We start from the raw sequence: 17299 nt of genomic DNA on the forward strand, positions 1-17299 counted from the left end.
CAAACCAAGGTGGACCCTGCTTAGCTAAAAGAAAAAGCATGCTTGCTACCACAAGACAGAGGCCACACCGAGGACCGCTGCACACCATGTCCCTCGAGCCCTTTCTCTAACCCTGCAGCAACATGATTTATTACGCTCATCAAGTAGCCAAAGCAAGGCAGCACAGATCTCCCCCCGAAAATCTGAAGCCCGTAAGGCCAGTGGGATGTCACGGCGAGCGCTTCAGATTAGGGCTAGGGGGACACCCAAAAGCCAAGTGATCCAAGGCCAGTCACCAAAGAGACGCTGAGCCCAGCTATGGGGGCTAAGGCTCCAAGGAGCAGGAACGTGGCGTTTTGGATCCAACTCAGGAGGGAGAGGCAGAGACCTGAATGCACCCCGTGAGGAAGGAGAGAGCCTATCCCAGCGGGGATGTTCTGGTTCAGAGCCAGTGGGGGATTTTGGCCTCACCCCCCCCCCGTAAGCTCAAGTTGGGCTGGATAGCCCTCAAGTGCGGCCAGCTTCCTCCGGCTCACCTCCTTGGACGTGATGTTCTCCAAGTCCTTCTGCATCATGATTTCCCTCAGCTTGCTCTTGATCAGGCGCTCGGTGCGTTCGCGCTCCGTGGGGCTGCAAGCAAGAAGCGGCAAGAGTGGTTCTGGAGGCCTGCGCTGGCTGCAGCCGGCCGCGATGGTCACTGACCAGAACTGGGGTTCTCAAGGGCCGCCAACACAGACAGCCAACCGGCAATGGCCCCAGCGACTACCCACCCACAATTATGATGCCGATGAACGGAGCCACCAGCCTGGTCCCGTGGAGCAATGCCCTTTGCAAAACCAGGCTGAAAGTGGCTGAAATCCAGACCCAATGACCCCTGAGAAGTCCTCCTGAAATTAAGCAGCCCTTACGCTCCGTTTGGCTGTCAGCCCGTCTCCAAAATCCCCACTCCGACCCCTCAGTGCCCCAGTTCCTGCCCCCTTTCCCGGAAAGGAAAACAGGCTCTACACCAGGCCTGCTCTACTCCGGCCCCCGCCCCCAGCTGTTTTTGGACTACAACTCCCATCTTCCCCAGCCACAGTGGCCAATAGCCAGGGATGAAGGGAGTTGTAGGCCAGCAGCTGCAGGGGGCCCAAGGTGGAGCCGCCCTGCCCTACACAGCGAGGCAGAATGCCTGAGGCGCCGCCAGGACCCGTGAGAACATTCCAGCGGCCTCCGGCCTTATCGCGGGCTGTAAAAATAGCTGCAGCTAATCAGGAGGGTCGGGGCACTTGAGTGGCGGCCGCAGAAACATCCCCGGCCTGCAACCTCAGGCTCTCGACAACGGTAGCCAGTGCTGAATATCTTGCGTGTGCCCCCTTGCAGTCTGCTCCTTCTAGCGGGGATTCCCAGATGTTGTGAACTACAACTCCCAGCATCCCCAGCTGCAGCACAGCCTTTGGCTGGGGATGCTGGGAGTCGTAGTCAACAAGACCTGGGCATCCCTGCGAGAGAGGGGGAACCCGGAAGCGCCCCGGCGGCATCCCCCTCTGGGCTGAGGCCCGACACTTACACGTCCGTGAAGAGGGCCGGGGAGTCCGGCCGGTGGGACTGCACATCCTGCATGGCATTCCACTCGTTGACCGAGGCCTGGTCCGAGTTGATGTGGCTCTCGTAGTAACTGACCCAGGTGAGGAAGAGGCTTCCCGGGTAGTAGTTGCTGAGCCGCGCCACCTCGCAGGCCTTGTGGAGACTCTGCAGGGCCGACCTGAAGCAGGCGGGGAGAGGAGACGGGCTGAGGACCGCCAGCCCGCAGGGGCCCCTCGGGCTGTGCCTGCAGCTGGGGGCAGCCCCAAGGCCCACCCGCCCGCCCCATCCCCAGGGCTCCCGCTCACAGGGGTCCCAGACATGGTGGACTACACCTCACATGACCCCCAAGCAAAAGGCACAACAGGAGTTGTAGTCAACCACATCAAGGGAAAACCGGTCGTCCCCAGTTCACAAGGATCAGGGCTGGGGGGCCAAAAACAGCTGGGGGGGGACCAAAGTTGAGCTTCCTTGCTCTAGACTGTCTCCATCCCACCCGTGACCCCCAGGATTTCCAGCAGAGCGTCTGGTGTGGGGTCAACAAGAGGCTTGCTCTGGTATGCAGGGAGCAGGCAGGAACAGCGGCTCTGAGTTCCGCCCCCCGGGCTGGCAGCAGATCCCCTGTCCTTATAAGACTGTCCTTGGGGCTTCTCCGTTGTGACTCAGACGCCTCCTGCTCCGCGGAAATGTGTCACCAGCCGGCTTGGAAAGGCCCGGCGGGGGAGTGTTTGGAGCTGAGGGCCTCCGGGAGTTCAGACGCCCGGCTCAAAACAGGCAGCGCACTCCCGTTCTCAGAAAGCGCGTTGGGATCCCGGGGAGGGAGCGGCTCCCTTGACGGACTTCAGCCCGTCAGGTGGGTGCGGTGCTCTCTGCAAGCAGCACTGTCAAGGAAGGGGCCTCGCATTTCTCAACTGTGTTCTGGAGGACTTAGCGGGGAGATGCTGCTGCATGCAGAGCAGAAGCACCTGGCGCCTCAAGGACTCAGCACCAAAGGGAGAGGAGAGCAAGGCACATCTGGGGGCCCCAAGGCTGAGAAACCCTGAGCCTCTTGGACTCCCACTCCCATCACCCCCACTACTGTGACCACGGCAATGCGGGATGATGGGACTTCTAGTCCGACATCATCTGGGAACCCGCTTGGGAGCCCACGCAGGCAGCCTCTTCTCTTTGTCTTAACCGGCATGCAGGACAGAAACGGAAGGAGCGGAGGTCCTCTTACCACATGGCCTGCACGGAAACTGGCTTGAAGATGTGCACCCGGTTGTCGGTTGAGACGCTGAAGCCCCTGCGGGAAGGAAAAAGGCAGCCCACTCAGCAGGAGAGGTTTGAACACAGAGCCTGCCCCGCCAGGAGAGCGGGTCTGGTGGTAGCAAGCACGACTGGTCCCCTTAGCCAAGCAGGGTCTGCCCTGGTTGTGTATAAACGGGAGACCAGAAGGGTGAGCACTGGAAGAGATTCCCCTCGGGGGATAATGGGGCCGCTCTGGGAAGAGCATCTAGGCTCCAAGTTCCCTCCCAGGCAGCATCTCCAAGAGAGGACTGAGAGAGAGACTCCTGCCTGCAGCCTTGGAGAAGCCGCTGCCAGTCTGTGAAGACAATACTGAGCAAGATAGACCAATGGTCTGACTCAGGAGATGGCCGCTTCCTCTGTTCCAGGTGCCATGCAAGGAGGGCCCACCTGTTGTCGCCTAGTGAGGGAGTCGAGCAAGGAATGTGGCGTTTTGCAAATTGGAGCAGCAGGCCCGAGTCGGTCCCAGAGGACTGCCACAGAGACATGAAGCCAGAGCCAGAAGCTGTTTGCCCTACAACATGGAGTCCCAGATGTTGTGGACTACAACTCCCAGCATCCCCAGCTGCAACGGCCTTTGGCTGGGGATGATGGGAGCTGGAGTCAACGACACCCAGGAATCCCTCTTACGGGGAACAGTGGTTGGGAGCCATGTCAGAGAAGAGAGCACACCTGTTTTCCCCAAGGGCCCATTGACAGCATGGAACAACTCCTCCCGTGTGGCATGGACTGGGAGCCCAAGTGATGGCCTTCTGTTTGGTGCCGGAAGTCCAGGGGGGCTCCATTTGCCCTGGCTCTCTGTGGCAGGAACCAAAGGGCGGCGGCACCCAAGGTCACCCAATGAGCACGTTCTTACCCATCGCCGTCCAGATGAATGAGGGCGTCACTCCACAGCGGCAGGACCAGCCCCATCGTACAGATGCTGCTGCAAAGAAGAGAAGGAGGAGGATTCAGCTTGCGGATCGCTCTGCTTTCACTGCCTGGGATCCCAGCGCCAAAGCCCCAGCGGATCCAGGAGAGACCTCTGGGCGTGGCATGTTCTCTGGCTTGCAATGGGTCATGTTTATGTCAGCTATATTCTCTCAATGGTCATTGACAGCTTGCCAATGGTATGTGTGAAGGGTTCATTTTGGCACTCTACCACGGGCGTCTGGCTGGAAAGGAGCCGGGTAAAAAGAAGTTCAGCCACAGCGGGGTGATTCCAAGGGTAACGGAATCAGGCCAGTCACCACTTCCCCAAACGCTGCAGCCATCAGCAATCTTTCAAGTGAATACTATGGATACTCACTAGCAAGAGAACATCTACAAGACGGCCACATGTTTACAAAACCCTTGAATGTTTATTATATACAGCATTTGAAACATGCAAAATACGTGGGTAATGGAATCAGAATTGGGAGGCATTCTTTCAGATTACCAATGCATTCTGCAGGTTCCAGACACCAATATTTAAGGCCATATCTTTACAAAACCTTGATAGTGGGAGATGTTCTCTTGCCAGTGGGGGTTGGAGAGAGAGAGAGAGAGAGAGAGAGAGAGTGTGTGTGTGTGTGTGTGTGTGTGTGTGTACACATATCAGCTTGAACATTTCTTATGGCTACAGTCATTGGAAAAAGTGGCAACACGCCTGATTCCATTATCCATGGAATTGCAGAGAGACTGAGAGTGGCATTCCAGACAAGGACGAAGCCCCTACGGTCTGCAGAGGGGCTCAACGGCAGCGCCCCCCCCAATCAGCCACCAACATGAGTGCAAAGGAGAGGGAGCTGCTCCCAGATATTAGCGTGCGGAGCGAGCGATATGAGTTCATGGAAAGAAAAGGAGAAAGAGAGAAGGGCACCTCTGAAAGGCCTCCCGAGGGGCCGGGGATATTTTTAGGGACGCTCCCCCCGCCCCCGCCACCTCCATCAAAGCCCCCAGCAACAAGACTAAATAGAGCCTGCAGATATCCAGGGGGCGACATCCCAGCAGGCAACACAGAGCCAAGCCTGGCAAACAGTCCCCATCACAACCCCAAAGCGGGAAGGTTTCCGGGAACACTTGAGGATTGGCTGGAGACGCGTCTGGGCTCTGCGCTGCTCCGCGGGAGATGAGGCCCCGAGTGCGGTGGGTACTCCCTGCCACCGCCCCTCTCCTGAGCGAGCTCAAGAAAGGAGGCTCTCACAGGGCAGCGGGGAAGTGGATCCCACCCTGAAGGCACGGGGGCCGAATGAGAAGGGGCAGTGCTTGCGGGGTGGAGCCATCCCTCTCCCACCCACTCAGTATTTCAAGGTTTATTTCAGGTGCCCGCTCGCTCTTAACAATGTTCCTTCCAGACAGCAAGGCCCAGACGCTTTCGCCATTCCTTCTCATGGAGATCCCCAACCTTGCTGGCACTCCTGCCTTCTAAGGAAAGCGTCCCGCTCTTGACTGTCTCCGCTGCCCGTTTCGGCGGTACGGTTTTGAGATCTGGCAGCCAGAACCGAAGGTCCACATTTTCCCAGCAGAGTAAAAAGTAACCCTGACAACTTGGCCAAGAGGCACCTTTTGAAAGCGGCGATTCTCTTTCTTGAGCAGGGGGAGAGCAACTGGCCCTCTCCACCCCCAGCACAGCATCCCTCCAGTGACTGTGGCTGGGGTCTGTCATGTTTCTTTTTAGACTGTGAGCCCTTTGGGGACAGGGAGCCCTCTGATTTATGTATTATTCCTCTGTGTAAACCGCCCTGAGCCATTTTTGGAAGGGTGGTCTAGAAATCAAATAAATAATAAATAATACTACTAATACCTGTCGTTGGAGGAGAAATCCATGCCCAGCACGATGCTCTCCTCGGTGTCCTGCCGCCCGTTGGTTGAGACCACCACCATGTATCGTGTGTGGTTCTGGTAGGTGCTTTCCAGTCTTACAGCCTAGGAGGAAAAGAAGCCGAGGTGAAGGGTGTGCAGAATACACCCGCCGTGCTCTGTCGCCCTAGGTCCACTTCCTCTTCCGGGGGCCAGAGGGTGATAGACTACAGCTCCCATCATCTCCAGCCCCAACGGTCAAAAGCTGTAGGACAAAGCCAGCTCCAGCGTGATGGAGCCCTGGGCAAAGGACCCCGTGGGGTGGCCCTCCCTAGGGTGGGCTTGGTGGCAGCAGCAACCCCACCCGGAGGTGCTTCCAGAGGCGGAAGCTGGGGATTTCTGCACACAAAAGCAGAGGCCCTCCCATTAGGTTCTGGCCCCATCCCCAAAGCCGGTTAGGCTAGGAAGTCTGATTTCTACTGAGTCAGACTACTGGTCCATCTCACTCAGTACTAGACACTGACTGGCAGTGGCTCTCCAAGGTGGCAGGCAGGAGTCACTCCCGGACCTATCTGGAGATGCTGCCAGGGACGGAACCCGGGACCTTCTGCAGGCAAACATGCAGATGCTCGTCCGCTGAGCGACGGCCCCATCCCGGAATCCGATGTGCCAGCGCTGAAGTCCTGGAAATTCCCCGCAACAAAAACTTCCCCTTTCCCGCTCCAGGTGACAGAATTCCCCCGGCACTTATGACGGGGCCACTTCCAGGTCTTCCAAATCTAGCAGGGGGCTCCAACCGGCAGGAGGACCACCACCCTGCCCTTCCGAGAGGCACGTACCTGGACCCAGACTCCGCCAGCAGCCAGGGAAAGCCCTCTGCCCGTCCAGAAAGACGGAGGCCACCCTGGATGCGCAGCCAACTTCTGCTTCATCTCCTTAGCAAAGGAAGGGCCAGCCTGCTGGGGAGGAAGCGGGGCTGGCTAAAAAAGGCGCAGACGGGGGGCTGGAAGCTCGGTTCCGACTCCTTTTCCTGCCTGGCAGGCCAGGAATAGCCGGCGTGTCCAGTAAGCAGTTCCCCGAGGCTCTGGCAGGAGCCGACTCAACATAAAGACGGGCCACGGGGAGGAGATCCCCCGCTCCCCACGCCAAGTCGGTCCCGGCGCTGACGCGGCATTCTGGGAAGCCTGCGTCAGGCAGCGTCACCTGCTTGCGAGAAGCAAAGAGGAACTTGGCTTCTGTGGCCTGGAGACGTCCCCTCGGGGGAAAGGGGGAAGCCCAGCCCCATCAGGGCAAGGAAAGAGGGCCCCAGAGCAGGGCGGGCCACGGACAGGGAGCGGGCCCCTGCCAGAAAGACGCCCTTTTCTGGCGAGCCCGCCGGCTTCGCTCCCGAGATAACAGCAGTACTCTTTTTTTTAAAAAAATAAAGAAATCGCAGGATGCTAATTAAAGATGAAACTAGGGCCCTGCCACAGACGGGACACCTAATTATCCTATTTGGCAAGCCCAGCTTCTGCCGGCGGCGGCCAAACCCTACCCAAGGGGCTTTGCTCCTGCTAACATTCCCACTCCTCCCGTCAAGAGCTTCCGGGAGAGAAAGTCCCTGCAAGAGGAGAGACCTCAGGCGCCCTCCACGATGAGGAGAGCGGGATTCTGCCGGCTGCAGCAATGAGGCCAAGCAAGGGCATCAGCAGGCTGGGTTTGCCGTCAAGGAGAACCCGAAAAGAACCCTGGAGACCCTGAGGCTTCCCAAACCCAGCCTGCAACCCTCCACCCTGAGAATAGGGCACAAGAACAGCCCTGCTGGTTGCATAGGAATGGGAGACATGTGATGTGTGAGCACGGGAAGAGATTCCCCTCAGGGGATAAATGGGGCCGCCCTGGGAAGAGCATCTAGGCTCCAAGTTCCCTCCCTGGAAGCATCTCCATGATTGGGCTGAGAGAGAGAGTCCTGCCTGCAACCTGGGAGAAGCCGCTGCCAGTCTGGGTAGACAACACTGAGCTTGATGGAACAATCTGACTCCATATAAGGCTGCTTCCTATGTTCGTGTGGGTCCCCAGATGTTCAACTACGACTCCCATCATCCCTGGCCACAAAGCCCACAATGGATGATCGGAGCTGTAGTCCAATGGATGATGGGCTATAGCCCACGACGGAGCTCTAAAGGTAAAGCGGTGCTGTCGAGTTGGTGTCAACTTCTGGCGCCCACGGAGCCCTGTGGTTGTCTTGGGTAGAATCCAGGAGGGGTTGACCCTTGCCGTCTCCTCCCGCCCAGTACAAGGTGATGCCTTTCCGCACCTTCCTATATCGCTGCTGCCCGATACTGGTGTACCAGCGGGGATTCAAACCGTCAACCTCTTGCTTGATAGAGCGCTAGTCCAGCGTGATCTGGGGACCCAAAGTTGAGACCCCCTGGGTTAGGCTGACCGGCCGTGACCACCCTCGGCTGAATGGGAACTTGAACTTGGGTCTCCCTGGCTTCTCCGACAACTCCACGATGCTGGCAAACGCAAGCCAACACTTCCTGTGGCTGGGCTGCCCTCCAACCACCACAACCGGAGCAGCACAGGCCGGCCACTCTGTTCTCCAACAAGAGATTTCTGAACGAGGGCGCCTTCTCCAAGCGTCCCGCCCTCTCGGGAAAAGGACGGACAGGCAGCCGAGGGCACGTGTCTCTCCACTGGACACAGCAAGAGGGCCGCCAGACCCTTTACGTGAAGAAGAACCTGAGACAGGTTCTTAAGAAACACAGAGGATGGAGGAGTTTTGAGCTCAGAGCCGGAACACCCCAAATCTTGCCGACGGCATGCTGCTCTTGCACATTCTAAGCGTTGGGGACTTCTAAATTAACCGAGCCAAATTAAGGAGAGAGGGCCGGAGAGAGAGTCGGATCCTGTTCTCCCTTTAGAGCAGAGGCTGGGCGCCAGCAGCGAGCCCCGCTTTTCGAACGGGCCCAGAAGAGCTCTTGCATGTTTCGACTGGAAGGCCACGGACTGGAGAGCAACGGGGATGACGGAGAGACAGCCCGTCTCTCTCGCTCTCTCCCCGACACCCACACTCTCCAGCGCCCTCCTCGTCTGGCAGCAGTGGGTGGATTAGCCTGATCTAATTTGCTTTGCTAAACCAATTTGGGCAGCAGGAATTAGCAGGGGAGTTTCAACATAAGATCACCCCCCCCCCCGCAACGGGCTGGAGCCAAAAGGCCACCCTGGCCTCCCGCCACGGAAAACGGATTTCATGAGCGGCCAAGGGGAGCGGGGCGCATTTCTAGGAACGGCGGAGGAAACACAGCTTGCCTTCCTGCTCAGAAGACAGTCTTTCGAAAGAGGAGGCTTTAGCGACGGGGCCATAGCGCAGAATCTGCTTGGCATGCAGAATGCCTCTGATTGAATCCCTGGCAGCATCACCAGGCAGGGCTCCTGAAACCTTGGAGAGCTGCTGCCAGTCAGTGCTGACAATACTGAGCTAGATGGGCCAAGGGCCTGACACCGCAGAAAGCAGTTTCCGACGTCCTAGACCACCTCTCGGCTTAAGGCTGAATCCCAGTTGCAGGGAAGCAACAGCAGGAGAAGGGGCAGGCCTTCATCTCTTGCCTGTGGGCTGTTGTGGGAAACCAGGGGTCCGGGACTAGAGAGGCCTTTGGCCTGACGAATCAGGGCTCCTTTTGAATTTCTGATGGCGAACTCTACTGGCTTCTCTGCCCAAACTTTGCTGAGTATATACGTTTGCCTGGGATTCCCTTTTGGAGAGTCAGACTCGCTGTATCCCGGCCTGCCTCCTTTCTGTTACTGACCCTGCAGTCTGCACTGGTCAAAAGCATCCAGCTGGGTCTGGCCATGAGCAGCCTTTGCTTTCTCAAGGGCCGTTGTGGTTGGGGAGGAGGGAAGTGGCAACCCAGCCAGTGTTCTCTCTCTCTCTCTTTTCATCTGTGTGCAGAAGGAGTTTTGTTCTGGGCGGAGGTATCCAGGCAGGATGTGCACACCTGCACTCAGAGTGGGGCCTTCCCGATTCAACCTGATTGACTGATTAATAGCTGTCAAGTCAGTATTGACTCTGAGCGACCACATAGATAGATTCTCTGCAGGATGATCTGTCTTCCACTTGGCCTGGAAGGTCTCTCCATGGTGCCTTCATGGCTGTCGTCATCGAGTCCATCCACCTTGCTGCTGGCCGTCCTCTTCTTCTCTTGCCTTCAACTTTCCCCAGACTTCTCGAGGGAGCTGGGTCTTTGCAGAATGTGTCCAAAGTATGATAGTTTGAGCCTGGTCATTTGTGCCTCGAGTGGAAATTCTGGACTGATTTGTTCTGTGATCCATTGGTTTGTTTTCCTGGCTGTCCATGGTCTCCTCAAAAGTCTTCTCCAGCACCCAAGTTCAAAAGCATCAATACTTTTTCTATCTTGCTTCAAAGTCCAGCTTTCACATCGTTGTGGGGAGCTTCCTGGAGAGGAGGGTCTCCAGAAAAAGCAGTTTGCCAGCAAACTGTCTAGGAGCCAGGCCCACCAATTTTGGCCAGAGGTACCATCCACTGTTCCCTCTAAGGCATGCACACGTGACCGTGCTCACCAGTTTCTGGATGCCCGCTCAGTTCATTTTAGATCCCGCTCAGGTTAAATCAGGAAGACCCAATTCTGAACGCACGTCCGCACACACTGCCTTGATACTGCCACCCAGAACAAAACTCATTCCACAAACAGATGAAAAAAAAATTAGAGGGATCACTGGTGCCATCTCAGGGGACACATGACCATCGTGATTTGGGGAAATGTCTACCCCGCTAGAGATGGAAAAGAGGCAATCGTACTGTTGCACTTAAAGCTTTCTGAGAGTTATCACACCTCCTTTATCCCTACCCCCAAACAAATTAGGAGACATTGCAGTCATTTTTTGCACACAGGAAAGGGTCAGGGTCACCACGAGCCAATGGCTGTCCTCTCCCCACAGAGTAATCTTTGGAGGACGTTCCTGCCCATTCTCTCTTCCACTCCTCCAACAACATCGATACAACTTTAATAGTAGCTTGCGTGTGCTTGGAACTTTGCAAAGCTTTTCAGACACCCTGGCAAATGTGGCCGCCGCAGGCAGTGTTCCCGCTAAGGTGTGTGCATGTGTGTGTGCACACAATTTCTTTGAAGTCCGCTCAGTTCGTTTGAGATCCTGCCCAGGCTGAATCGGGAAGGCCCCACTCAGAAAGGACATGCGTGCACACTGCCTGGATACCACGGCACAGGACAAAACTCATTCCGCACAGAGATTAAAAAAATTAGAGAGAATATTGACGAGAAGAGACTGAAAGCTGAAAGCCTTGCCATGTTAGCTCCTCTTTTCCATCTTCCGGGGTGCAGAGCTCCTCAAAAGTCACCAGGAGATGGGGCCGACCACTCCGGTTGGTTCGTGGACTAGACAGTACGCAAATCAACTAATATTCCACCTTTTCTCGTGCCTCACGGCTCTGCATACCAGCTGACACAGGGTTGGCGGATCAAACAGGGCTCCTGCACAATCTCAAAAGCTCCCGATTTCACGTCCCACAAAGAGGCTCCTTTGTCCTGGTCCGAGGCACCCCTCGTTCCGCCTTCAGAAGGGCTCGTTTATCAAAATAACCCCAAATAACAGGCCACAGAAACACACAATGCCGCCACTGATACTGCCAAACAATGATTTGCTGAGAGCTTGCGGTGGCTCTGAGCACCCTTGCCACATGATGCTAGCAGGAAGAGCTTGGCAGGAGACGAGCAGGGCAGGACCGTGGTCTGCACACGAGGGTCACCTCGCTCCGGGACTTTGCAGGCCCCCTCCCTGGGCCAACCCAACAAGGCTGTTCACACGTGTGGTGGTGGTTCAAAAGCTGGGTAGGACGGCAGAGAATTCCAGAGGCTGATTATACGTTGTGTGAAAAAAGGACTTCCTTTTGTCAGTCTTGCATTTCTGGGCAGAATCTCGGGGAAGCCGCTGCCAGTCTGTGCAGACAATCCTAAGCTAGAGGGACCAGGAGTCTGACTCAGCATATGGCAGCTTCCTGAGTGTACACAGCTCCTGAGCTTCAGTAGGGCATGTTTCCCACCAAGCCCCCATCCTGTGGACTGCACTATTGCCTGGATAGAGCCAGAGCAAAGACACAGGGGGCCCAGAGGAGGGAGAAGCCAGGGAGGAGAGCTGGCCTTGTGGTTGCAAGCATGGCTAGTTCCCTTAGCTAAGCAGGGTCCCACCCTGGTTGCATTTGAATGGGAGACTAGAAGTGTGAGCACTGGAAGAGATTCCCCTTAGGGGATAATGGGGCTGCTCTGGGAAAAGCATCTAGGTTTCAAGTTCCTCCCTGGCAGCATCTCCAAGAGAGGGCTGAGAGAGAGATGCCTGCCTGCAATCTTGGAGAAGCTGCTGCCAGTCTGTGAAGACAATACTGAGCTGGATAGACCAAGGGTCTGATTCAGTAGAAGGCAGCTTCCTACGTTCCAGGTACTACATACTGCAACAGAGGGGTCATGGGAAACACCAAAGGCTTGAGACCCGAAGCAAGGCCAGTGACTTACCAGCCTGATGTTGTCTTCTGGGCGGAGGAGCAAGAACATGGCCTGGAGGTGTTGCTGGAGGTCCCCTGAAGCAGAAAAGGAGGGCTCAGGAAGGAGAGCAAGCAGAACCCTGGAAGAGGGACGGCCATGCATACTGCCTTCTCCTCTTTAAAACCCGACACTTGTCACAATCCAGATGTATAGCATTCCACTGGTCAGGGGCCAAGGTCGATGTTCGTTCAGGGGGGAAATTTTTAGGATTTTAGGTTAAAGTCATCTAAGATGAAAAGCACTGGCAATACTGGTTATCGCATTAACCCGGACAGAGGATGACTCTGAATTTCAGAGGGGTCCTCTTTAAAAATACAGATTAAAGACAAGTTGTATCTGCATTTACCCATAAGGAAGAGGACTCTGCATTTAAGACTCTGCCGCCACAACCAAAAAACCCCAAGTCTTGGATTCATTTAAATACAGCATGCTTGCCACACTTGTGTGGAAGTTTCTTCCAGTTCTTTTTGTAACGTATGTGCAAAATTGCAATTAAAAAAGAAAAAGAGCCAGAGCAGATGGCCCCCACCCTGCCCCAAACTCCTATATGTGGGGCTAGACTCCGTCCCCCTTCTTTTCCTGGAGAAGCCCAGCGTGCTAGGGTGAGACAAAACAAAGACAGACAAGACAAGAACAGTGTCCCCTCTAACAGGGATTCCCTGGGTAGTGGCAATGGCTTTTGCTTGGGGATTCTGGGAGCTGTAGTCAACCACATCTGGAAATCTCTGTTACAGGGAACGCTGGAGAGGCGAGAGGGGAACCCCATCAGTCTTGACCGATCAAAGTATCTTCTCTAAGGTCACTTATTTGGGGTCTCAAAGAGCCAGGAGTGGGGCCATCCGGAAGGCTGGCAGGAGTGCGGGGCCTGTCCACGTCCCAAGCGTCTTACCTGCGTGTTTGTTGCGCCGGTGGCTGATCCGGGGGGCGGACGACCCATTTCCACGGGGCAGGAAGAGCGCCGCGCCTTTTACCGTGAGAAAACTTTCGCTGATGCTGCAGCAGGAGAAAAGAAAGAGAGAGAGAGAGAGCATGAACTGCGGCTCAAGGGACCAGGAGAGAAATCAAGGCGGCAGGCAGAGTCGAGGCTGGGACGTCAACTTCCAGCCCAATGAGGCTTTTCCCGGCGGAACGGTTGTGCATTCGCCCTTCCCGCGTGTCTGTCCTGCCCACCGCCCTTCAACTGGGCTGGTATGTTTCCTAGACTACGGGAAGCACCGATATCGGGCAGCAGCGATGTAGGAAGATGCTGAAAAGCGTCATCTCAGACTGCACGGGAGGAGGCCATGGCAAACCCCTCCTGGATTCTACCCGAGACAAGCACAGGGCTCTGTGGGTGCCCCGAGTCGACACCGACTCAATGGCACACTTTCCCATCTCGATTACCCCCCAAATTTATACGCCACTTTTCAACAAGCGCCTCAAAGTGGTTTACATAAACAGTAAGCAAGAGAGGGCTCCTGTCCCAAACAGGCTCGCCACCTGGCCTTCTCTTCCGCAAGCTTAACATATCCAGCTCCTTCCCCATCTTGGCTGCCTCTCCCTCCACCCAAAGGCCGAGGGCCACTGTGCCAGGGGGTGATGGGAATTGTAGTCCAACACCATCCAGGGTCGAGAACCCCCACCCAGCCAGAGTTCAGTGCTGTCACTACAGCTACAGCGAACCAGAATGGCCCCAAATCAAGAGTTTGCAAACCCTTTTCAACTCATGGGTTTCAGCAGTCCTGGGGAGGTGAAACCACCGTGACCCCTCTCAGTGAAGATATAATGCCTGGTTTTGGCATGAGCAGGGAACACAAAGCCCACAAACCAGGTTCATCGCATCAGTGTATAGATCAAGTGTTTGCCACCCGAACGGATTCTTTATTTTCCCTGTTCCGTATCATTTCATCTTGTTCCCCCCGGACCAGTCTATTTTTACCTGCCACCAAATTCTGAGTTTCAACCCTGCCAGATACCTAAACCAGATAACCGTGTCAAAATACTGTAGAGCTCTGATACAGGCATGATGCAGTGCCTTGCAAACAGCAGTCCTGGAAGGGCGAAGAGAAAAGAAAAAAACCCCTACAAAGAACGCACTTGTTTCTGCCAATTGGGAGATATTGGAACAACGGCTCATGTGCTCCTTTACGGTCAATTTCACCGAGATATACGGTGTAGACATATAACCCCTTTTATTAGCTGCCATCCAGGTTGTACACATTCTTTTTATCTTGATGATCTTTTAACTGATCAGAATGACCTGAGACTTTATAATGTGGCTAAATTCTGTTTAATAGGCAGTAAAATCCACCAGGAGTTCATTAAGAATCATTGTTCATTGTGCTTAACTACTGTATCACAGAACCTGTAGGGTATGTAGGGTTTTTTTTGTTGGGCTTCTGTTTGTAAAAGGTGCTGGTCTGTGATCGTAATAAAGGTGCTGGTCTGTGATCCCTGGCAGAATCTCCAAAATAGGACAAGATTTTTATTTTATTTTTTTAAAATAGGACAAGTTTTTTTTTTTATTGAACCAACAAACTACCAAAGTATACAGTATGTTGCCAAAGCACAATTATATACAAAGTGGTTGTCTGTACATCATATATCTCCAAAGATTTACAAACAAGGACATCTCCAAACATCTCCAAAACAAAACACCTCCAAATAGGGCTGAAAGAGATTCCTGCCTGCCACCTTGGAGAAGCCGCTGCAAGTCTGGGTTGACAACAGATGGACCAATGGTCTGACTCAGTATATGGCAGCTTCCTATGTTCCTTTGTTCTATCTTTTGGAACGGTCTTAATAATATTTCCAGGCCAGGATGAAACAACGTGAGCCACTGATGAGATCCACTCAACAAACAAACAGGCCATCTCCCTCTGATAAATGCTCGAGCACAGCACCCACAGACGCAAGAACGGCGAGGGTTTCGTGGCTGGGAACTCCACGCACAGTTTTGAAAGACAGGCTATTGCCAAAAAATAAAAAAAGCCTTAAAAGAAAAAGGAAAAAATCATTAAAACCCACAAACCAATCCTTCAAGGGGCTGGCTTCTCAAGCGCACAGATATTTTCTTTTCTTTTTGGCAAAGGACATCTGCGACCGGTTACGAAATCCACCACAGCTGTCCTGTCTGTGGTCAAGAGTTCCTCTTCTGCAGAAGGAGAATTATTCTAAAAGACTCACACGTGGGATTTGGCTGGGGGGTTGTGTGTGTGTGTTGTTTTTTTAAGGGTAAACCAGAACCCACCAAGCTAAGGGATCCAGACACACCCCGAGTGCTGCTAAAAGGCCCTTCTGTTCCACGCTTTAAAAATGGGAACTTGGCTTGCAAGCCTTACAGCGCCCAGGAGGCCAACATCTTCAACTTCCCTTCTCATGTTTAATGAACCAGACAAGTTTATTTTGCTTGCTCTCTCGCTCTCTCTCTGCATGCAAGGTTTATTTAAAGAGAAGAAAGTTTAATTAAAGCACCCGGCCGCTGCGGAAGAAAACCCCCAAACCCTACGAAATGTAATTAAGAAACAGATTGTTAAAAATCATCATGTCAGTTTCAAACCCTTCCATGGACTGAACGGAGGTCCAGAAGCGGCAATTCAGAGTCCCGTATAAGCACAATGTACTTTAAAGCTACGTACGTGGTCAGAAAGTTAAAAAATGGGGGCAGTGCACTGAAAAACAAAACAGCAAATATCCACACGATGGATGGAAAGGTCATTTAGACAGCACTCACATATAGTCACCCATCCCAATGCAAACCAGGGCAGACCCTGCTTAGCAAAGGGGGCCATTCATGCTCAACACTGCAAGACCAGCTCTCCCAACAATTAGTCCAGGGTTTCCAGCCTCTGTGTGTTTGGGGGGTGTGCGTCCCTAGTTACCCCTGCTAACTTGTCAAAGAGGCACCTTTAAATGTGATGATTCTCTTTATTGAGCAGGGGGAGAGTAACTGGCCCTACCTACCCCCAGCACAGTACTTCCAGTGACTGTTGCTGGGGTCTATCTTATGTTTCTTTTTCGATTGTGAGCCCTTTGGGGACACGGAGCCATCTTATTTGTTTGTTATTTCCCTGAGCCATTTTTGTAAGGGTGGTATAGAAATCGAATAAATAAAACAAATCTGGACTACAGATCCCATCATCCCCAGCCACAATGGCCAAAGGGGATGATGGGAGTTGTAGTCCAACCACTTCTGGGCTCCCACGGTTGGAAACTTCTGAATTAGCTTATCTTTTGCAAAGCTATCCAAGTTGCATTTGTCCTGAGCCCTACTGCCAACCAACTTCATGGGGTGAACCCAGTTCTAGGGCTGTCCAACTTGTTTATTTCTGGTGCTTCCCCATAACTTAACAATTCCCATATTTCTGTATTCAACCATGGCCTGCATTTGAATCCAGGCTCTCTGAGAAGTTAGAGGGGAAAAAGTTCTGTTAAAAAAAAAAAAATCCAATTCATTTTAAATGTCGTTTTAAAACATGCCAGTTACAGTGTCTTTAAAAAACCGACTTGGTTTAAAACGAAATCTGCGTTGAATACGAAGGCTTAATGTTGAAGCCCACACTTAAAATGTAATCCATGACCCTCTATCAAAAGACACCGCATTAAAGTCCGTGCTACTGAGTCAACGCAGGGGCGGGGGGAGAATGACAAGGAAAAGAAACCCGACTTCTAAGGTCAAGCATTAGAAATATTTATACCCTGCCACGTTGGCCGAAGCGGTTTCAACACCGCTTAGGAGACCCACGTGAAGATACAGAAGGAGAAAAACACACACCGAGCAAGCCTCACCTGGACAATCCAGCGGAACAGACTCTGCACTGCCTCTATTACTGGGGCACATGACCGATGCTTATCACCGCACCCACTACAAAACAGACTCACTCACCACGTCACAGAGCAAACAGCGTCCCGCCTGTGTTGTTATCGGCCTGTGCTTCCGAAACGCTCTGGGCATCATCAAACCCACAGCTGGACACGCCCAACTCGGTCTTCAGGCAACAGCCCTTGTCTTCAAATAAGTGATCTCGCTTAGTGTCCATAACTCACACGCTGGCAACACAAATCCATACAGTTCAGCCCCCACCCCACTCCGCCCTCACCTCTAAAGAGATCTAATTCTGCAAAGGATCTCAGGACTGCGGTCTCGGGCACAAGCGGAAAGCGGTCCAGCCACG

The 17299-nt window shown here is 53.8% G+C and overlaps 1 protein-coding gene across 11 annotated transcripts in view; it reads right to left on the reverse strand.

Moving 5' to 3' along the window:
- The window catches only part of SSH2 (slingshot protein phosphatase 2), a 70528-nt gene that overhangs the window by 16990 nt on the left and 36239 nt on the right, over window positions 1-17299 (reverse strand). For 5 of the 11 annotated variants that reach the window (XM_053275367.1, XM_053275376.1, XM_053275365.1 and 2 more), the window contains 7 exons: window positions 13036-13139; window positions 12117-12181; window positions 5594-5715; window positions 3686-3754; window positions 2762-2827; window positions 1529-1723; window positions 516-609 (listed from right to left, as the gene is read on the reverse strand). In XM_053275367.1, the coding sequence (XP_053131342.1) occupies window positions 516-609; window positions 1529-1723; window positions 2762-2827; window positions 3686-3754; window positions 5594-5715; window positions 12117-12181; window positions 13036-13139 (715 nt within the window). Of the gene's footprint in view, window positions 1-515; window positions 610-1528; window positions 1724-2761; window positions 2828-3685; window positions 3755-5593; window positions 5716-6428; window positions 6537-12116; window positions 12182-13035; window positions 13140-17299 lie in introns of those variants that run through there. The other 6 variants (XM_053275372.1, XM_053275373.1, XM_053275374.1 and 3 more) reach the window with 3 other exon arrangements.

This window comes from Hemicordylus capensis, chromosome 12 (assembly GCF_027244095.1).
Source record: "Hemicordylus capensis ecotype Gifberg chromosome 12, rHemCap1.1.pri, whole genome shotgun sequence".
In the NCBI taxonomy this organism is placed as follows: domain Eukaryota; kingdom Metazoa; phylum Chordata; class Lepidosauria; order Squamata; family Cordylidae; genus Hemicordylus; species Hemicordylus capensis.